We start from the raw sequence: 24,011 nt of genomic DNA on the forward strand, positions 1-24,011 counted from the left end.
AGTTATTGATTCCATTAAAGGAACATCATTTATAACACGAACCGCTTTGTTTTGTAATTTTACGATTTGAGACAATGGAGCGTTATAATTATTTCCCCAAAGTGTACAAGCATAGGTAAGGTAAGGATAAATAAGAGAGTAATACACACTAGTAAGTGTTGTTATTTCTACAACACTCTAATGAGTGTTGTTATTTCTACGTTTTTCTACATATAACACAGCCTACATCTCATTAATTTCCCACATATACCTACACAGCCTACATCTCATTTATCCCTCACATATACCTACACAGCTTTCATCGTACTAATTAGCAATTAGACCCGCAGCCCGCAAAGGGCTACGGGTCAATAGCCCATGAGGCGAAGCCGAATGGGCTATTGACCTGTGGCCCTTGAGGGGGAAGGGTCTAATTGTTTTAGTATCACCCAACTAGTCGGACAGAAAAGGCAATAATAAAGTTACAAAATGTAAGTTGAAGAAATATTTCTTTGGGAATAAAACGAAAGAAAGCGTCACGCTCGATTGCGCCAATGTAGCTACTCGAGGACCATTACTAATAGTCTTCTAGTAGCGTAGCCAATTAAAATGCAGGATTTGCGTTAGTCCACTAGTTGGGTGATACTAATTGCCAACATATACCTACACATGAATCCCTCACATTCACCTTCACAATTTGCATTTCTTTAAATCGTTTTTAGAGACATTACTCATTATATTCAGTGGTTATCAACTCATGTAGAACCAAGTAGTCTTAAGATATCTTGGAACAATTAAATTGACTATCGTTATTCAAATTATCCGTTAACTTGCCGTGCGTTCAGCCGTTCGAACGGATACTCGCCGTAAGGAACGTTTTCGTGTGAGAGGTCACATATTTGCCGATGCATTTTTGTGGTTGAATCGGCAGAGTTCTTCTTTAACGACGCTTTTAGGGTCGAGAAAGTAAAATTGGTGATGTACTTACTTCTTTTTACGTGACGCGTGATTGGTGAAAAAAATTCTCCGTGATATGTGATTTAATAGAAAAATTCAGCGTGATGCGTGATTGGTACCTTTGCCACCCTCTAATATGGCGACCGGAAAATAGTGTAAACATCTAGAACTTACTTTGGCTATCTAGGCGACTGATTATCTGTACTGAACAAACAAGCGGTTACATAGGCACTTTTCCTAAAACTTCAACTTCTGAATAGGCTAAAAATCACGAGCTAAGTATATATTTTTCGACAAACGCGTTCGCAGAAACGTTTCTCTTGAGGGGAAGCAAACCGCAAGAAAGTAAAACACGCCTAAATGGCTCTAAACCACCTCCAAGAACCCAGAGACATCAAAATAAGGCAATGCAAACATAAGGTAAGCCATTTTATTCAAATTATTTTCTACACGTAGCATTTAGAGTAATTTTCGAAGCATTCTTATACATTGTCTTATAAACGGCTAAAATTGTAACGCAATCGCCAACAGCGTAATATTAATCGTATTCAAAGTCTGGGCTGCCTGTGGGCCCTGGGGACGAGGTTGAATTCACAAAAAAAGATGGCGGGTCAGTATCCTGGGTACGGTGTTCCGCCTGGTTCACATCCATACGGTGCACAAGGTAAAAAAAAAACTGAATACTTGTTAAGCAAATGGTCTTAGAAGTGATGCAATCGAAGCTGACAGTAGACCTTAAGAGTCCCTGTCCATAAAAATGGAAAATAACTCGGCAAGGGTCGAAAATTCGATTTCGCTCATATTTTCATGGTAGATAGGCTAGGGCATGACAAAAACTAATGGATAGTTTTTTTGGCAAAACATCCTTTCATTTCAGAGAAATATGCAAATTACCAAATTCCGTTAAAATCGTCATTTGACGCACCATTTTATTAAACAAGTTTGAGAGCCCCGCATGGAAAACCGCATCATTCTTCCGTCTTTAAAACACTCAAATATTTTTGTGCAATGTTTAAATGTGTACTGGGTTGGTTTTAGCGAATGTTGCGTTGTCTTTTTGGGTGCAAAATAATTAAATTTCGAAGACATGTATTTCTATACTTCGTGTATATAATTAATTTTCACCATGTGCGAAATCTTTAAATGGATTAAGCTTCTGGTGGTTGAATCGCAGAAGGATGATCTACAGATTCCTGTAAAAATTTCTTTGGGCAAATGATTGTGAGCGATGCGAGAGCTTTTCGAAGTACGTCAAAAATGCAAATATTTGACCATTCCCTCATCAAATTTAAATTTATGGGTTAGACGTATATTTTAGCATGCGCCACATGACTTGACCAATGTTAAGTTGAAATAGACACAGAGCTGATAATTTCGAAATGCTCTTACCTCATGTGCTGTAAATTAAAAGGCAGGTCCGAAGCCGATTTGATGTGTTTCTCTCACCATTCATCGCACATAAAGCAGAAGTTTGCTTTTGTTTACACAATGTCCGATGTACATCGCCAACTGTCAACTTATTTAATGGTCGAATGCCATGAATCTGTGACCCTCTTTCGACACATATGATCACCACTGCATCTAAGTCGAAAACGGCTAAGTCATTTGTAGATAGTTGCGTGCTTTGCACTACACCAAAATATTACGTTTTGATCGTCATGGTTTGATGGCTTGAATACTTGCTTGCAGCGGTTCCTTGTTCGTCATGCAATGCTGTCATCCCATTTGAGGGGGTAGGGGTAGGACAATTTCTATCCTAATACATAAGGCTCCGTAAGGCTGGGAACCACTGGGAGCACACAATTGTGTTGAGTAGGAAGAGATTAAATCAAGAAATGAGAAGAATGAATAGTTTACCATTACCCCTGTTGTTATCTTTCACTCGACCACTGGTACCTACATGCCCTGTGTAATACTGTAACGCTAAACTCATACCTAGGTCTTTTCGCGCTGTGCAATTATTTTTGGTTTACATGTAATACAGTGGGCTACCCCCGGGGAAATGGGTGGTGACCGCTTAATGGGGCTAGCTGCTTAAATAGAGGTTGGTGTACCTTGAATATTTAATTTTTCACTATCGGGTTATAAATTTCTTGGTGAACATGGAGTCAATTCAAGACAATCATGATCGACATGTATTTGAATTATCGCTCGTCATGCACCTCCAATTTCAGACTCTTATCTGCCATCGCCCTTTCCAAAACAAAGTTCTTAAATTTTGGGTGGCCGCTTAATAGGGGTAAAGACAATAATGAAACCCTTATCGGAACAACCAAATGGTGGCCGCAGAGGTAACCGGTCAGTAGGTGTTTTATTTACAATATTTTACTGACAATAATTTTGGACTGTATAGACAACAGTCCTCTATTTCCTGTTACAAACATACCAATGCCTCGCCACAAGGCAAACAAAATACACCAAATAAAATGGCATGGCCAGGGCTATTTACTCAGGTAATTACTAATTAAATTTAGTCTGTTTTTCTCACGAATTAGACACGTTGCGATTTTCTATTTTTATTTCAGTTAGTTCTTGCTTCATTGATCTATAATTTGTTTCATAGCGATTTTTTTAAAATTCTAGTGAGTACAGGCACTAGCTTTATCAGCTGTTGTCTGAAACATCAAAACGTACAACAAACGTGATTTGGACCTAGGCCACATACACTATAGAATACGATTATATAAATATACACATGTTATTATACATATGAATAAACAGATGAACAATGATTAAATTGTTTCATTTATCTTGAGAGTGCTCTATACAAAATAGATCAAAATGTGCAGCATATGCCATGACAGCATTGCATGACAAATAAATAACGGCTGTAAGATTGCGGCTGCGCCGACACGCTATCAGCAATGGTCAGCAATCGATCAAACGTATTATTTTGGCACAGTGCAAAGCAAGCAACGATCTACAAATGACTCAACCGTTTTTGACTTAGATGCAGTGATGTTCACATGTGCAGAAAGATGGTCACAGATTCATGATATTCGACCAATAATAGGTTGACAGTTGGCGATGTACATCGGACGTTAACCTTGTGTAAACAAAAGCAAACTTCTGCTTTATGTGCGACGAATGGTGAGAGATTGACTAGAAACACGTCAAATTGGCTTTGGACCTGCCTTTTGCAACAAATAAGGTTAGAACATTTCGAAATTATCAGCTCTGTGTCTATTTCAACTTATTATAGGTCAAGTCATGTGGCGCATGCTAAAATATACTTCTAACCCGTAAATTGAAATTTGACGACAGATGGTCAAATATGTGCATTTTTGACGTACTTCAAAAATATTGGCTAATATTGGAAACGCTCGTTCCGCCTACGAGTCATTGCGGTGTTCTTAGGCAAGACACTACTCTCATTGTGCTTCTCTCCGCCTGTGTGTATAAATGATGGGTATTAGAAAATTTAATACTGGCAGGGTAACCATGCGATGGGACCAGCATCCCATCCAGAGCAGTAGAAATAGTCCTTGTCGCTTACTGTAATGCTACATGTACAGAAACCAGGATAAGCTCCGGGCTGCCTGATGCAGACTTGACCTTTTTGTATAGTTATTTTTTAAATGTCTCACCCTTTGCTTATAAACACCTTGTAAACTATTTTCTCCTTTTGAACCTGTTATCAATCATCCCAAGGTTGGCGTCTAAACTACATAAGTTACTAAATACTTCATGTTTTTCTATGTTTTGATGTATGAAACTGTCCAGCCTGCAGTGCAGGCGTTTTCTGTGGGGTGTCTGGAAAACCCGAATAGCGAATAGCGAATTGTTGTGAATAGCGAATAGTTGCGAATAGCGAATAGTACGAATAGTGCAAATAGTGGCAAACAGTCTCGAATAGTGGTGAATAGTGGAAAATAGTGGCAAATAGGGTACCCTGTCTCTTGCAGTCAGCCTCGTAGCAACTTAGGATGGGATTTTTCTGCTAAAAGGCACAGACACTTATCAGGTCAAAAGGTGTTTCTAAAAGTAATTTCTTCTGTTTTAACCGCTGCAAAAGCGTAAATACGTCTTTATTAGGTTATCCTTGTGTTTTCTGTTTTCTTACTGTTGGCAATGGACAGCCTACTAGCCTGAGTCTGGAGAAGAAAAGGTAATACATTCACTGAAATTCTGTTGCTTATTTGGATAATTAGTTAATGCTGGATATTAGATCTAAAGCAGTGACTATTGACGACTATTCGTCACTATTCTCCACTTTTTGCTACTGTTCACCACTATTCGCACTATTTGAGACTATTCGCCCTATTTGGGACTATTCGCTATTCGCTATTCAGGTTTTCCAGACACCCTTTTCTGTGTTCTTGCAAGTTATGGATATTAGCTCACAATCTAGTGGATTCTCTGCCATGTTGGCTAAGGAAAGGTGGGCAGTCTCACTCCTACAACCTAGGATACTTTTTCATCTCTCTACAAGCGTGTTCCAAGTTTGAATCCAAGATGGCTCTAGCTTGATCAAAATGTATTTGCTAGCCAAAGTACGGCTGCATTCCAGGCTAGTCCAGAAACTGTCACCTGGTAAAATTACAAAATGGTATTTCTAAGCTTCTTAAAATAAATAGAACTCGCATAAACAGGAATTTATTCAGCTTACAACCTACAATACTTAGCAAAACTCTTTTCTAAATCATGTGTTGTGTCAGTAAATTGCTTATTGCCTGGAATATCTCTTAGCAGACACACTAGCTTGTTTTTATAACTTGATGTAAATGAGGTACAAATTTGTTTTTGCAGGTTATGGAGCTAGTCCTGGATATCCCACTCAGATGGGCTATCCACCTCCTGGTGGAGGATATCCTGGGGGTTTTGGAGGTCCCCCTCCACAAGCTGATCCTACACTGTGGAATTGGTTTGTTACTGTAGACAGAGATAGGTCAGGCGAAATAACAGCTGATGAACTTCAACAGGCACTGCTCAATGGAAACTGGTCCCACTTCAACAGTGAAACCTGCAGGCTAATGATTGGTGACTTGCTGTTATTTTTATTGTTTGATAAAATTAGAATGTGTACAGAGGTTTGCCTGTTAACAATATCTTTGTTTGATTCCTCTGTTACTGAACCATCACAGCCTTTTTGATCGGATGCAATTCAGTTTGGAGAGTTACCTATTGCTTGTCCTTCGTTAAAATAAATCGGTCAACCCTCCCCCTCCCCCACCTAGCCACCCTATCCTACCCTTGTTATTTAAGTGTTTGACTTGAAGCAAGTGCTGAATATTTATGCTTCAAAACCGGAGATTGAAGCACTTGAACATTGTTTATATAAAATATGTGTTGATATTGCAGAAACAATATTCCATAGCCCTTGTGCCAGATCAGTTCATGCTCCTGTTTAATTTTCCAGAAGCCACACTCTGATGAGATCAATCTAGCTGTAATTTTTTCTATACCTTTCTTTTTTCAGAATGAAATGAATATCCCTTTTTGTTTTGTTTTTGTTTTTGTTTTTTGTTTTTCAGAACTCTGATGAAAAAATAAATCTATGCAAGGAAAACACAAAACTTGCCATAACTTTATGTAATATTTACCGTAAGGATTATATCTACCAGTAGATGTGGATTATGCAAACCTGGTATAGTTATGTGATTCAAGCCTTTAGCGTTGCTTTACATTTTAACCAGGTCTCCATTTTCCTTCAAAATCATGCATCTTAACAGTATCCTACTGATGAAAAAATTCAGGTCCTGTAGAATTATATTGCCCAAATTTGTAGGCCTGTATATAAAAATTACATTTGATGCATGTCAGCCCAACATTTTAATTGTTGCAATCTTTTTATCAGGTATTTTCGATAGAGATCAGTCTGGCACCATCAGTTTCCAAGAGTTTCAACAACTTTGGCAATATATTCAGCAGTGGAAAGGTTCTTTTGATAGATATGATACAGACAGATCAGGAGCTATAGAAGGCCAGGAATTACATCGAGCATTTGCTGAGATGGGTTTCAATGTGTCACCTAATTTTGTTAGTTTAGTAGTTACAAGGTACATGCAATGTGTTTTATAAATTTATTAACTGCTTTTCATTGGTAATCCTCTTTACATTATGCACTCAGTTGTGCGAACAATTGTGCTTGCAATACATACAGTACATACTATTGTTTACCGGTTATTTTGAGTGAATGAGAGCAGTCCAACAATTGAAGAGCCAAATGCATATCTGCCTTATGTTGAATCTTAGGCCTTTTTCCTCCTCTCTGGCTCTGATTTGCCGCAATCTTGGTAAATTAACAACAAATTATATTTTAAACACTGACCTGGACTTTTTTCACTCATTTGCACGTTTTTGGAAGAAAATCTGCCTGAGTCAAGATAGCTTTCTCTCAAGCAAAGATGGCGGTATCCTTTGCCAATACAATACATTAAATGTAGCTTCTGTTTATAGCGTTCAAAGTCAAAATCAAATCCTTCAGAATCTTGGCTGTCCTCTAGTAAGCCAAAGGAAAATAGGAAATTAAGTGGGAATCTGGGAACCAGGTTGTTTACATTGGTTATTGTGACATGAAACACAACACATGAGTTGGAGCGAGTGCTAAAGGAAATGCATGCCTGCCCTGTGGTTGAGAGGCATCAGAAAGCCTTGATTAATCTGTAAGTCATCAGCATGTTTTAAGAACCAAAATGTGCTTTCTGATGTGCAAACAAACTGGTACAATTGAGGTATCAGCGTTTGAAATCAGATTGATCCAGGCAGCAAAGTCCAACAGCAGTTCTTGCCCAAGAAAACAATCCTCTCATGAGTTGTGGCCCATTTGCCAAGTGTTGCTGTTGTCAAAGTTTGGAAAGCGAGAACTGATTTTAGACTTTTAAAAGATATCTAGCATCGACCACCATTTTTACAATAACAGTACTGTCTAATTCCCTGGGTGCTGATTGGCTCATTTTTATCATCAATAAGAGAACAGACAGATAAAATTTTAATTTATGCAAGCTTCCAAGTTTAACTTTCAGCTGTCAAACTGTCAACTTTTTAACCAATGAGATTTTGACTTTTTTAAGTAACCAATCAAAAAGCGAGAAAAGCTATTGACAATGTTTGCATCATTTTGAATAAAATTCACTTATCTTTGTTTACAGCAAGTTTACGGCATCTTTTCCCCTCATTTATTCCTGGTATATGATCATTTTGGGGTCTTGTTATTGTAAAAAACAAATTGACATCAGTTTTTTGCGTCTGTCCTCTTTTTGATGATGAATTGCATCATAACATTGTCAAAGTTTACTGCGGAACCACTCGCCTGTGGCTCGTGGTTCCACAGCCACGTTGACAATGTTATGCCACAATTTATCATCAATAAGAGGACAGACACATAAATAATTTGTTAAGTTTACCACACGTGAGTTGTAGAGAACCTTCCCAGCATGCATTGCGATCATGCGCAATAGACGTTTGGTGACTTTAAAAGCCTGGTAAACAATACAAGTAAGAGGAAGTGGATTTTAGGTAGTTATTGACACAGGGAGTACCATAGATAATGGCCAACAAGTACTGATCGATTATAACAGCAATCTTATTTCAAATCAGCATGATTTGTAGCGTTTAAAACTTATGGTATCAGGGGACAGAACCCTAACCTTGGGAGCCTCGTGAAATCAACATTTTGCTCTGTTATAAGTCAAAATGAGCATCTCTGTGGTCATGCGTTCTCGTGAAATCTACATTTAACTGTTTCTTAGGTGAAAAAAGTGTCTTTGAGTTCAGAGATGGCTGTGTGATACCACTGGCAATAATTACAAATTACCTGATTTTCCATCATACTTGGATAGAATTTATTTACTTATTTATTTTTCCAATTATTGAATTCATTAGGTTTGACAAGCTTGCCCGTCGAAGCTTGAAGCTGGATAGTTTTATTCAATGCTGTGTCATGTTACGAGGTTTGACTGATGCATTCAGAGCAAGAGACACAAACCTAAATGGAAATATCACCATTAATTATGAAGACTTCATGTGTATGGTGCTTTTAAACAAGCCTTAAAAACTTATTTAATGTACAATTTAAAGGCAGCTCCGTATTTCATGGTATACAATTGAGAAGATTGCTGAAAGCCAGCAAATTTGCCATTAATTTTTAATTGCACTTAATCACCATGTAATCATAATTTTCTCATGCTGTGATCTTTGAATGTTCTTTTGAATTGCACTTTCTTAATTAAGGGCTCATGCAATTTTGAGAGAATTTTCCAAATATCACTCGTAGTGTAAAGGTTATTACACTTGAATTTTGCAATAAACTATTGCTAATTATTATTGTAAACCATTTCTTAAGTAGAGCACCTCGCGTGAAAATACATCATGAATGCCTAAACCTTGATGCAGACCTACAGAAGTATGTTTTGATTTTTTTATTTGGTTTAGTTATTCAGAGGTAGTCATACAAATCGATGAAAATCGATAGACTTAGCTATTTATCAACTTTCAAACGCAAACCCATTTCCAAAATTCTGGTTGTTTTGAACTCTTTGCTGTTTTGAACTTATATCAGTTCCCCTTGGCCTAAAATCAACCTTCTTTATTTCAAACTCTGTTGACAGGGTAAAACAGATTCATGACATACAGTGTATCAGCTCATGTCACAACACGGCTGGAAAGCTACCACATTAGATCATGTTGAATACAAAGTCGCTTCATTGTGCTATTTGATTAAGACTAAGCCACTTATTTTTTATATCCCCTTATTTCAAAGTATTTTTCTTCTTCTCTCAGAGTTCGAAACAGCAGGGTTCAACTGCTGGTATTATAAATGTCCAAACATCCTTGTTTCTTCATGAGGTACTAGTATCAGTCTATGGAACGCTTTTTCATTAATCATACCTGGTTTAACAATACAGGCAGGAACATAACTAGGATCAGTCAATTGAATAACAATGGCAACTATGCAAAAGGGCGTGAACGGTAGTCACCATTTTTATTTAAATCAGTGATCCAAGTTGATCCAGTATTTTTCCAGAAAACGTGCACAATAATTATTTGTGTTACAATTGAAAGCAGTTTATCAGTTTTGATCAGTTATCATCGATTAGAGATTATCAATATAAATCGATTGATATCGCTTTTCATCCATTGAGGCCTTGGGTGTCCCATGGCGTAACGAGGGCAGATGGTGATTGATTGTTCAGGCACATTCTTCCTAGTTTAAATGTGTTTGTAGAGAGTTGAAGGTAGTTGTTAATAGTCTGTGCCAAAATAAAATAGTAGCAAAATTGTAAGAAAGTGTTCAAAGTGTGATAGGCATCGTCTGTGTTGTGACCTAGAAATAAATTCTAATATCCTTGGAGCAGATTCATGATAGGGTACAAGCGGAGAAGCTGAGAGAACAAGTCGACGAGGACGAGGCGGCTGCCTTCTTGTCAGGATTAACCTACTTAACTGATGTGCCCACAGGCGGCCCAGACGTTGGATACGATTAAAACGTGCCATTACGTTACAATTTTAGCCGTTTATAAGACAATGTATGAGAATGCTTCGAAAATTACTCTAAATGCTACGTGTAGAAAATAATTTGAATAAAATGGCTTACCTTACGTTTGCATTGCCTTATTTTGATGTCTCTGGGTTTCTGGAGGTGGTTTAGAGCCATTTAGGCGAGTTTTACTTTCTGGTGGTTTGCTTCCCCTCAAGAGAAACGAATTCTTTTCTACACGTAACTTTTAGAGTAATTTTCGAAGCATTCTCATACATTGTCTTATAAACGGACAAAATTGTAACGTAATCGCCAATAACATAATGTCACATATTAAATGTCTGGGCCGCCTGTTATGTGCCCAAAGGGAGTAAACCGCCTGGTTATTGCGTTCGATGATAGGAGAACGCATACTAATCGGCTCATTCCCGCGGGTTTATGTCCCGCGATTTTCTGCGATCTCAGATGATTTCGGGGTTTGGACGCCATCTTGGACTGGCTGGCTGGCTGGCTGGCTGGCTATGGTTAGTCAAATGTTGCAAAATTCAACAACTTGCATCTTCATATTCAACAGCTTATATTTATGTTCAACAACATATATTTACATTCAACATTTTATATTTATATTCAACAATACGCATTTTCTTTCAACTTCAACCAACCAATTCTTTTCATTCAATAAGAATATTTGTTCAACTTCGACCAAAAATAATTTCATTCAACAACAATATTTGTTCAACTGCAACCCAAATGATTTCCATTCGACAAAAATAATTATTCAGCTTCTACCAAAATCATTTTCATTCAACAACAATATTTGTTCAACTTCAACCACAATTATTTTTATTCAACAATAAAGTTCCCGGACATTCAAAATATCGTCATTCAACAAAATTCCCCGTTCCTCCCCCCGAACTACCCCGAACGCTGTCACAAATCCCTAGTGTTTTGGGTACCCAAACCACTGAAAGCGTAAAACTGATGGAAGTGAAATCATCCACAATTCTGCTCAAAACCCATTTATCTTCTTACGAAGCTTTGTCTCAATAAATTAAAGCGTTCTTTAGCTTGATTTAAACACAATACGTCTCTGAAAATAGTCGCAATTCACAACAGACTGTCTGATCCGAGTCCGCAGTTATAACGACATACAAAACCGGATTCATGCGCCAAAGTTCCTTGTATGAACATGCGCTTGGTGCCTTGAAATGCACGTTATTTAAAACGAGAAAGGCGCTTTCTAAACCTCCGATAGTGCGGCGGTTAAAATCAATATACGAACGAACGGCCGTCACGCAATATGCAGGTCTCAAAGCTGTGACCGACCTCTGTATGTGTTGCCTGTCGGAAATGAACTCTGGCTTAGACTTGTTTGTCGCTCTTTCCTTGACCATCCTTCCTAGTATACGTAGATTTTGCCGGAATATATGATGGAGATATAAAAGGTTTGCTTTGCCTTTTAATCCTCGGTCGATTTGGCTACCCTGAATTAAAGAAACGATAACAAACAAGCATATTGGAAAGGAATACTCATATATCACCAGGGATTTGGGTATCCCACTTTCCCAGTGTTCAAAGGACTTAGTCTTGTCTACTTTATTTGCATTTTTTATGGAGTTGTCTCCGAAGAAAAAAAACTGCTTTAATGGCAAAATCTAATAGGAGGGATGGTTAAGGAAAGAGCGAGAAATAAAGAAGTCTAAGACTTTCCCTGTATCCAAAGATTAGCCTTGTCTATACTTTATTTTATACTTATTTTAGTTTTGTCTCCGAAACAAAAAACTTATTTAATGGCATAGAGAACTGTTCGCCGGCAAAATCTACGTACACTAGGAGGGATGGTCAAGGAAAGAGCGACAAACAAGTCTAACAACAACAACAGTTTATTTCTACTGCTGTAAACAACTAAAAGAATTTACAAGATTATAATTATAAATATATAAATAAACAGTACAGTACATACAGTAGTGGGACACCCAAAATAACTAAAAAGCTAAACTAGTTGGGTGACCGTAATTATAATAATTAAAAATGTAAGAGTCAGGAAAGAGGCACAACAAATACATTGGTACACATAAGTATCACAAACTTGGTACAAGATTAAATATACAAAACAAAACAAAATAAGTAGATATAAACTATCAAAATATCAGTAAAGATTAATATAGACTAATGAAATGCGAAGTTAGTTCCTTTTTAAATTGATTAGAGGTACAACACTTGAATCTTTCATCGAGTTCATTCCATAATTTAGGTCCATTAAATCGAATATTAAATTTGCCATAATTTGTTCGAATTTTTGGAAGATAGAAAGTAGATCTAGATGCAAAACGAGTATTTACATTATGTTTACAAGATGTTTTGACAAAAAACGAATCAAAGATCTTTGGCAGTTCGCCAGTATTAAACTGGTGCATGAAAAAGAGAGTTTGAAGCTTAATATAATCTTGAAGTTTAAGAAGGTTAAGCTTAGCAAACAAAGGACTTGTATGTGCATCAAAATTTGAGAAAGTAATTAAACGGATTGTTTTCCTTTGTATTGTTTGAAGTGGTTTAATATTATGATCATAAGTGTTGCCCCAAACTATACAGCCGTAGGAGAAAAAAGGAAGAATAATGGCATGGTATAATTGAACAAGTGTTTTCGTATTAACAAAATGTCTAATCTTAGATAGCACACCAATACCCCTAGATATTTTTTTTGAAATTTGTTGAATTTGTTCTTTCTAATTTAGATGACAGTCTATGAAAATGCCAAGGTACTTAACACTCTTTTGTTGATTAATTGGCTTACCATCTATTTCAATGTTCAAGGAATTGTTTATCTTTTTTTGATGAGGATGAAATATTACAAAATGTGTTTTAGTAATATTGAGAGATAGTTTGTTGGCACGAAGCCATAGGCTAATTTCACTGAGTTCTCGATTAACATTTTGCTCTAGATGCTGTAAATCACCATGGGTATAATATAGATTAGAATCATCAGCAAAGAAATGGAAATCTAAAATAGATGAACAATTAGTGAAATCATTAATATAAATCAGGAATAATACTGGGCCAAGCACAGAGCCTTGTGGTACCCCACATGTTATTTGCAGAGGATCTGAGTCAAAATTGTTTAGAGAAATAAATTGCTGTCTGTTAGTTAAGTATGAGCGGAACCACTCATTTGGTAAACCACGAATTCCATAATGTTCCAGTTTAGCAAAGAGAATGTTGTGATCTACTGTATCGAAGGCTTTACTTAAGTCCAAAAATATCCCGCAAGAATATAATTTACTTTCAATGGGTCTTTGGATTTTATCAGTGATAAGCATAATGGGCCTGAGTAGTGGAGCGTCCACTACGAAAACCAAATTGATTATTATCTAGTATATTATGTTTATCAAGAAAATTAACTAATCTATTAAACATTAGCTTCTCCATTATTTTATGGAAAACAGATAACAGAGTAATTGGTCTATATATGGATACTAAAGCCTGATTACCACTTTTGTATAGAGGTATCACTCTCCCAATTTTTAACTTATCTGGCACTAAACCCAGAGAAAAAGAACAGTTATACAAATAAGATAATGGATGACACAAGATGCTCTTCAATAATTTAAGAATTGTCACTGGAATGCTATGTGGCCCCAGTGCTTCACTTGCATTTAAGCTAGAAATAATATTCTCAACTTCAGTTGGTGATACTAGTGATAAATAAAAACTGTTGCATTGTGAATTTGTTAAATATTCCACAAAGGTTCTATTGCCAGGTTGAATACCATTGGCCAACATTGGCCCAACTGAGGCAAAATATTTGTTGAAGGCATCAGCTATACCTTTGGCATCAGTTAAGGTGTTACCATCGACTGTTAATCTATTTGGGAAGGACAATTTACTACGCTTAGAGCTAATAACTGCTTAATACCCTTCCATGTGGCTTTTGCATTATTAACATGATAAGTAAAATATTCTTTTTAATATAGTTTTTTACTAACAATTAAAACATGCTTTAGTTTGTTCTTGTAAATTTTATAGCGAGTGATTACTTTGAGACTTACTTTTCAAATAATGCTTAAATAGCTTATTTTTAGTTTTAATAGATTGACGAATACCCTGAGTAATCCAAGGTTTAGACTTAAATTTTGCTTCTCGTTTACTTAATTTTTTTAAAGGAACATGTTTATCTATTGTAGCATTGACTACAGAGTAATGGGAATCAAACATCTGATTGATGCATTATCCCTAAAAACATTATCCCACTGAATTGACTGGACATCTGTTAAAAAATTATCCTGATCAAAGCAAGAATAATCACAAGCAAACCTGGTCACATTGCTTGCTGTCCAAGATAATTTGTTGATAATTAAATTTGGTAAATGATCTGTAAGGTCACAAATCAAATTTCCACTAGTAGCAACAAATTCATTAGAATTAAAGAAAATATTATCAATTAATGTTGCTGTGTGATCAGTGATTCTTGTGGGCTGCAGAATGTGTGGTAAGAAGCCATAAGAAATCACAGTATTAATGAATTCCTCAGTTATCTGACAGTCTTCAAAGTTCAGAAGATTTATGTTAAAGTCACCCATGAATAAACATAACTTATTACTTTTTGAAAGTTTCTCAAGAGTCGAGAAGAGATATTTGTTAAAGTCCTCAGTTTTACCATTTGGGTGTCTATATATGACAGCGCACAGAATATTTTTATATGGATCACGATTAATCTCAATCCATAGAGATTCAAACTCTTTTGTCGTTAAACAAAGATCATCTCGAATATGAAATTGAATCCCCTCTTTGATGAAGAACCCTACACCACCAGCATTAGTCACAGTTGGCTTGGAAACAAAATCATATCCTTCAATAGCAATGTTGCTAGTTAGATCACAGTTGTTTTTATCTTTGTTTCAGAGAGGCCAATAACATCGAATGAGTGCTGTAGATCTGATAGCAGCATTGTCAAACCATCATGGTTAGCAGAAAGACTTCTTATGTTGAAATGAATTGTAGAAAAGAGAGGCATAGATTTGAGTTGTACTAATATGCGAGCCATGCGAGCCAGGGTGCGAGTCATGCGAGCCATGCGAGCCAGGGTGCGAGTCATGCGAGTCATGAAAAATGAAAAATGAAAAATGAAAAATGAAAAAATAAATAAAATAAAAAAAATTAGTGTGTATATGAGATATATCATACCATACTACTTATTCATGAGTCCATCCGCCATTTTTGATCGTTTTCAAACCCAGTTTCTCTCGGACAAAAGTGTATATTAGACCCCATTCCTTTACCGCGTTCTTCCTTGGCACATTACGGATCATTGCGGATTTTAACAATTTTGTCACTAAAATATTCAACGAATGATTCGGACAGAGAACAGTTATTAGGCCCAGATGGATAACGCTGGACTGGATTGGAGTGCAGAAGCTTCTCTATTGTCTTAAAAAGAAGTCCAGAGTTCCCTGAGTTTTCCTGGATCACTGATGAATAAAATGTATGCTTCGCGGAGGCAATCATGTCTGTTCTGCGGCATTTTGTAATAACTACGCATTTCGTAATACCTTACGCATTTTGTAATAAAAGTTGCAGCATTTTGTAATTACCTGCAGTATTTTGTATTAAACGCAAACGACGCATTTTGTAATAAGTGTTGCAGCATTTTGTAATGAACGTTAGTCTACGCAATTTGTAATAACGTGGTGACGCAAATTGTAATAAGTCTCTTCACACGATAATTTCACCAAGCATACAGATTGGCTGGATTCTCTTCAACACTGGCTGAATATAGTTTGTCAAGTGCTCTTTTTTAGCAGATATTGGGAGCTAAACAACCCACATACTTCAATGTAAATCTATATTTTCAATAAGCATGTGGCATAATTTTAGTCTGAGAGGTGTATAAATTTTGGAAACTAAAATTCTCAATTCCTTAAAAATTTCCTAAACCTTCATAATGGAGAATGGAATACCACCAGGTGAAATAGTTTCACCCATTGTCACGCAAATGTTGACGTTTTATTACTTTCTTTTTCGTGAACCTAACTTGATTCCAAGACTCGGACAAAAGTGAGAAAAAAGAACGTATCTAAAAAATCGCGTGCGTCTACTGTACAAATACCCATGCAGATACTGTACTCATATTCAGTTTAAAAAATCCTGCAATAATATAATAACTGATTTTCCATCAGGTTGGTGTTGAAGGGAATCCAGCCAATCTGTATGCTTGGTGAAATTATCGTGTGAAGAGACTTATTACAATTTGCGTCACCACGTTATTACAAATTGCGTAGACTGACGTTTGTTACAAAATGCCGCAGCTCTTATTACAAAATGCGTCGTTTGCATTTAATACAAAATACTACAGGCAATTACAAAATGCTGCAACTTTTATTACAAAATGAGTAAGGTATTACAAAATGCGTAGTTATTACAAAATGCCGCAGAACACATGTCATTAACAACACTGTTCTGAAACACATACCGTTCTCTATCTACAGGTAATCTTGTACGTCGCCAGTTACGTTCGAGCTTCCTCCTTATGTTCTTTTGAACACTAATGTCAGTTGAATACCAAGGCGCTCAAGGACGAAGAACTACCTCACGGGTCCTTCCGGGGGCATAAACATCAAGGGTGGACTTCAAGACCCGATGATAGGAATCAACTAACGAATCCAAATCACGCCGTGATTCATCAAACAAGGACGAATTTATGATAGTGTCATTGAATTCAGCATAATCAATCGAACGCAGCTTCCGGTGGCGAATAGTTTTTGTTGGAAATTGTGGTTTGTGCAATAATAAATGCATTAAAATAGCGTAATGATCAGAAATCAAAGGGTCATGAACCACAACATTGTCTATAAGTTTACACTGATTTCTAGTAATGATTAAATCCAAGATATGACCACTTGTGTGAGTCGGCGTAGTCACCCATTGTTTCAGATCGAAAGACGCTATTAGGTCACAAAAATGCAATGCGTTGACATCACGCGAAGAATCCACATGTAGATTAAAATCACCGACAATTAAAAGCTCGCCTGATGCTGTGGCCAATTCCTCAAGCAGGAGAGAAAATTCACGATAAATTGTTGACAAAGGCACAGATGACGGTGGGCGGTAAATAATTATCACCCGGATCATCTTTGAGCTCTTGAAACGAACATCCAAGAATTCGAACGACTGGAAGGAAGTGTTCCACTCACTATTTTTGCATTTAATATCCATACTTTCTTTGAAAAGCAAGCCGACACCGCCACCTCTCGATTCCCGTGGAATGTGGATAAAATCGTAACCAGTGGGACATAAATCACCAATCTCAACACAATCAATATTTCCAGGTCTGAGCCACGTCTCCGTCAAAGCAAGAAGATCAATATCCTTGTCAACAACAAAGTCTTTCAGTACGCTAGATTTATTCCTTATTGACCTGGAATTGAGCAGACAAAAGTTGATCGCGTGAGAAGTATCCTGGGTGTTAACAACTTGTGAGATCTACACCTTCACGAGATTGTCGCGATTAAACAAAGATGCAAATTTCGAAAAACGATCATTTCGATTTGAAACAACCGTCCTTATGCTCCTCTGCCTCGTTCGTGACTTCGCCCATACACCTGCTCTACATCCTCTTGTCCGAAGCAAACTGAAATCCTTTAAGACCGAAACCAGATGAAAAGGCAAACGAGCCGGCGAAAAACGCCGCACTGATAACAACTCACTTCTTGAATATGTAATAAGTTGTGGCGACCGAAACGAATGATGATATAATCCAACCGACCTTGAGGTAATTTCTTGGTTAGATTCAGGTCCTGGATTTGAAGATATATCAAAATGCACTGTCAAATCCATGACAAAAGGTTTCGAGGGAAGAACTAAACAGGTAGACCCATGCTTAGCCTGTTTTGAGCATGGTTGGAACACTTCAAGACTACTGAGCTCTTGCCGTCTTATAACCACGTGAGATCCAACCAGGCTAAATTCACGTCTAAAATTGCCAGGAAGAAAACCATAGCATACCGTTTCATCTCTATGCAGATGACACACAGTTGTACTTGTCGTTTACGTCCAACTGTTCTAATCATCTATCAAGCTCAAAGATGGCAGTAGAATTATGTGTTAAGGACATTGGGGACTGGATGCTGCGCAACAAACTTAAGTTAAATCGGGATAAGACTGAACTTTTGGTTATTAGTTCTAAATATCGTCCACGACCACCCCTCGACTATATACGAGTTGGTGATGAAGTAATCAAGTCTAGTAAACAGGCCAGGAATTTAGGAGTTGCATTCGATCAATGTTTGGATTTCAAAGAACACGTTAAAATAACCTGCAAGAGCGCATTTTTCCGCATTCGTAGTATAGCTAAAATTAGGCGATACCTATCCCAGAGTACTACTGAGACTATTAGTGCGGTACGGCGTGTAATCCCGTAGGACTTTCATGCCGAAATTGATTTTTTCGCTGTTTTGCACTTATTTTGGGCCGAACAATAAGAATCCGATGGGGTTCAAATTTTCCGATCCCGTCTTCCCATGTTTCTGGCTACTCTAAGGGTTTAATTTATGCTAATTTATGCTAATTAGATGCAAAAAAGTCTTGCGAATATCTTTGCTCTTAGATTCAAGATACAGAGACCAAACGTTGTACGAAGCTTACTCTTGATGACGTACATCGTATGACTTAACTTTGTTACCATGGCAACCAGCAATGACGTCAGGTTTAACTACCTGCTATTTTGGTGGCGGCCATCTTGGATCCACCATCTTGGATTTTCGAACTCTCATTGAGTTATTTTTTTGTAAAAAAATACCTCTTAGTCGGCGCGTCGGCTATGTTATGGACGGGTCAATGGGTGAGTGAGTGAGTGAGTGAGTGAGTGAGAGATGTATGTATGTCACACCAATCAGATTGGATCTACTATGAACAGCCAATCGAATTTCTTGTTGTAAAGGTAAATGGTACGTGAGAAACAAGGTATGTACAAACACAAGGACTTTGGTAATTGAAAAATAAAGAGTGACGTGTATGTTGCCGGTTTGTGATTTTTAGTCCGGTTTGGAGGGGAGTGTGACAGTTACATACGGACATTGGGTTGTTTTAGAGTGCATAATTTTCAGTGTAATGGTGGCTAGTTATGAACGAGATGAGTCTTGAGTTTTGAAGCAGTTCATGAGTAGTAGGCAAATGGCACGAGATATTTTTATTTTCAATTACAAAGGGTAACTTGATACTTTTGTTTTTCACAAGGTGTTAATTCAATTAGAGGTCACGAATCGTCGGTTCTAGTTCTTAGGACATGTTTTTAGAGGAGACGAGACTATTTAGATTTGAAGCAGTTCTAACGTTTACAATAGTAAGTGCAGGTAACGATTGTTTTGTTCTTATTGCATGCAAATATAACGAGATATTTTTATTTTTTAGTTACAATGGGTAATTTGACACTCTTGTTTTTCACAAGGTAGTAAATTCAATTAGAGCTGACGAATCGTCACCACTTGTTCCCACGAGATGTTTACTATTTTTAGTTACAAATGGTAACTGGACACTTTTGTTTTTCATATGGTAGTAAATTCAATTAGAGCTTACAAGTTATCGGCTATTGTTCCCAGGTTAAACAAAAAAGAAGCTTTCATTTCTAGAGTGTTTTTACGTCTCTGCAGTAGCATTTTAATATTTTTATTTGATGGGCATTTTATGACATTCTTTTCAGTCCGATATTTTTAAAGGTAAAAAGTATGAAAACTGTTCAAATGTTCTTTGAAGACTGTGTGGCACCAACTTAAAGTGCAATTTAATTAAATCAGACTTTCAACATGTCAGAGAGGTTTTTTTCTCTTTCTCTCAATTTTCGGTGAAGTAGTGTTGTTGCGTTGTGTTGTGTAAAAAGGGTAAACTTACGACTCGTATAAAATGCGGAAAGTTCTCTTAACTTGAGTATTTTTGAGCAAAAATTCCTCTTAGGGGCTGGAAGGGCTCCCGAGGGGGTATTCCCAGAAAAATTGGTTGGGGGTGTGCGGCCCGCTTCCCAAAACCCTTACCCTATTTATGACCAAAATCTGCGTTATTCCTTACCCTATTTATGACCTGACCAAAAATTCGAAACCCTATTTACGACCTGACCCTCAAATCAAAACCCTGTTTCAGACTTGCGTTATAATTAGCTCCCTAGTTCAAACCAATGTTAAATTACCGTAAACATATAAATTTGTGAAGGGCTTTTGTTGATTTTCTTTTCGATAATGATGAAAAAGTGGCTTCTTCTTAAAGCATACCCATATCAAGGCTAGAGTGCAAAAACCGTACCCTATTTATGACCAAAATGGCCAAAATCAGCTAAAATCGATACCCTATTTATGACCAAAACGGCTGAAAAACCATGCCCTTCGGGGCCGAACAGACGTATATAACCCATATAAGAGAGTCCCCCTCCGGGGGAAGGGTTACGTGATCGGTGTGTGAGGGAGTTACGCATGTGCGCGTGTCAGACCAATCACAGTGTGGGTTTTATCAAAGAACGAATAAAATTGCCTGTTAGAAAATAAGATGGTCTCTACATTAATCTGGAGACGTGTCAGATTACTGTAGTTTGTTCAGTCAAACAGTTTATGGCTTACTATTTAGTTATCTTACCATTACCGATGTAACAACTTATGTACATCATAAACTCCCAGTTTCTTTCTTGCTGTACATCGCAACCAAAAAAACTTGTCAAATCAACCAAATCATTACTGTAAACAGTTCCATGAATGCTCCTATCTCCGAGACTTATAGTTCACAAAAAAATAACTCTTGCACGCCTTGCGTGCCTATGTTTTTTCTAAAGCAAAACAGTGAATTTTAAATAAACTTTAACTAACGAATGATTTCCGTTATGAGCGATGTCCAGTTAAGTGCAGATCTTTCTTTTATTTTCCTTTTTTGCTAAACGCATGTACTCTTTCAGTTTCTCATGGGAAAATATCATTGACTTTTGTTAGTCTTCTTTCTGTTATGTATAATACTAATCTACAGTTCCGTTAAAAGTGTTCGTGCATAAAATGTGACTTAAGTTCTTATGCACTAAGACCATCCTCGTCATCAACTCGTGTGCCGTCTGCGAATGGATTTGTACAGGTTTTTCCACCGCATTAACAAAGAGGAGTGCATGGAATTCCGTTCTTGAAACAGCTACAGAGTCCCCCGCAGTCTGACTTGCAGCCGCATTTGGTAAGCTCAATGACAGCTTGGGGTGCAGGGAGAGACAAGCATATAACGGGCACATATGCTCCTTAGTTTTCGCTCCAGCCGTTCTCTTTAATGTGGGGAAGATCTGGGCAGCTGGTGGTATAGGATTTGTGACGCATGGCTATGAAGTTTGCGCGCTTGATGGCATCATCTCACCTTCCAAGTTACTGAGTCAAAAGAGCTCCCATCGAAGTTCAGGAAGGGTGGTAGGTCCCGCTTTGCAGTACACTTGGCAGACAAATTTCTCTAGGTCTTTAACTTGAGTTGGCAGTTCTCCGTTGGCTAACTGGTTTTGGATAAGACCCTCACCAAGCTCTCTGAAACAGTCGATCGCGAGATGGTCGTTATCAAGTTTCATGTAAGCTTTCATCCAGGAATTCTTCGTGATACCAACAAACTTCTCTCCCCAGTCGGATCCGATGAAGTGGTGCAATCTAATCAGACCTTACCACTTGTGTATTCCAATCGCTCGAACTCGCTGAGTAACATCAATCTCTCTGTAGTTTGCACCCTCGCCTGTCAAAAATTCAGGCTATTCAGGTTTCCATGACGTCCCCTGGAAACCAAGTTGAGTAGCAGGACTAATACGTCAGTGTCCGGAGAGGATACACAAATCTCTTGCGACAAATGCTCATCTAGTGAACACAACACCTGGTTAGGGATCAGCAGGTGTTGCGTTCACTAGATGAGCGCAACAAAATCAAACTACATTTGATTTTGTTATTGTAAACCATGACCAGCTTGATGATTGTGTTGCTGGAGAAGCGCGCTAATAATCCATTGGCGAACAAAGTGACCAGTCTCGGCTTTTTCATAGCGTCTCATAAGGAGTGCTTAGAAGATTGCAACAGTTTGTCTTCAACAAATGCTTCAAACCGCTTTCGGCCCTTCTCTGCGTAGCACAGGATATCTTCCTTTGCTTTTTCAGGCACAAGAGCTGACGACAACACACTCTTCAAGGGAGACTCGACTGTAAATGAGTTGCCTTCGCAGTGCAGCTCTATCGACTGGCAGAGGTTCATGGCGTTTTTTCGCGTTCTTACAGCAACATCCCAAGAGAGCTGATAGTGCTCGTTCCGCTCAGAAGCCTCGGACGCGTTTTATTGCTTTACCATATGGTAGAGATGCAGTGACGTGACAAGAAGGTGATCTAGGGCGGCTTCGTCTTGACTTAACCCGAACATACCTCCGTGGCGCTTTAACACTTTGATCTCCTGTTCTAGCATCTGATCTGTGAACAACCTCATGAACGGGATCTCTGACTTCGCTCAATAAAATCCTCGGACTTCAATGCTTCATATGTCATAAGGTCCTCATGCTCGAGTGCGTTCATCTGCGCGAGGTGGACTGGCATTAGCCGAGCGCAGTTGAGGAGATCGTGCGCGAAGAAGTACTTTATCAGGCATTCCATCGCTATCAGGTAGCCTTCCCAGTCCCCAGAGCGGCAAGCATGGATGAGCTGTAACAGGTTGTGCAATTACTTGAGGTACCCTATCATAAATCGCCCAAGATTTCAAGTCCTTGTTCTTCACGGTCTTGTGGTTTGACCTTTTCAGAGTACCAGGGCTGGATGTCGTCATAGATGTTAACCATTTCTGGACTACGCTCGTGGAGGGCCTCTTTAAAGGATACGAAGATACGAATAGAGTGTTTCATTTTATCCAGATGTTCACCATTCTCTGCGTTAGCCTTGCCTAAATAATTTCCATCACAAACTTGCCATCGGGAGGAAAAAACTAAACTTCATTATGCCCATCACTGTGCTTCCTGCGCTCGAGATTTCGAATTAGCAAATGTGAGATGCCACGTCTAAATCAAATGCCGCATGTTTTTAATTCGAAGCGACTCGAATTGGTATATGATTCGGCGCATATGTAATTCGACATCCAAACCAGGCCTAAGTGAAATAAAAAAAAAAAAAAAAAAACAGCTGTAAAACTCCAAACTCTAGGCGTGTTTTGCAATTTTAAGTCCTGAAAAGAAACTCGTCAGTTCGCGCAGCACATGCTATCATTCGTTACTTAGGGTGCGTTTCTTTGTTAAGATCATTCCGCAGTATTGCACTGCGCATCCCTAGTGCGCATAATTTCACACGTGATTAGCGCGCGCGCATTACAAAATGACGGCTTTTTCTTTACGGCTGGACTTCGCCATAGAGGTAAATCGTCATTTCCTCGAAAACGAGTGACCTATCATTTTTTTTTCTGTTGTTTTGAATTGAATAATAAATTTCTCTGTGTAAAATAAATATGAACCAATTCTCAGTGTAGAACAAGAAACAATCGTCGGAAACGTGAATTTAGCAAGCAATTGTGACGATAATCATGGTGCTATTATAAGGATTTATTGGGTACAAACAAGGTACTGTTGCTTCTAAACGAACATCGGGACCCCTCATTTTTATTTCAAAATTTAAGTTCCTATAATATAAACAATCAATAGGCAAAGTTTG

At 37.9% G+C, this 24,011-nt stretch overlaps 2 protein-coding genes across 2 annotated transcripts in view; one reads left to right on the forward strand and one right to left on the reverse strand.

Annotated features, from left to right (window-relative positions):
- LOC145495224 (inositol polyphosphate multikinase-like) overlaps positions 1–24,011 on the reverse strand; it is a 341,608-nt gene that overhangs the window by 188,150 nt on the left and 129,447 nt on the right. The gene's annotated exons all lie outside the window — the stretch shown is intronic.
- LOC145494526 (peflin-like) lies at positions 1,495–10,225 on the forward strand. The gene is made up of 4 exons (XM_081474018.1): positions 1,495–1,600; positions 5,686–5,916; positions 6,734–6,935; positions 8,761–10,225. Exons 1-4 carry the CDS (start codon positions 1,540–1,542, stop codon positions 8,927–8,929), a joined length of 663 nt encoding a protein of 220 aa, XP_081330144.1. The 5' UTR covers positions 1,495–1,539; the 3' UTR covers positions 8,930–10,225.

The sequence above is a fragment of the Orbicella franksi genome, chromosome 8 (genome assembly GCF_964199315.1).
Source record: "Orbicella franksi chromosome 8, jaOrbFran1.1, whole genome shotgun sequence".
Lineage (NCBI taxonomy): Eukaryota > Metazoa > Cnidaria > Anthozoa > Scleractinia > Merulinidae > Orbicella > Orbicella franksi.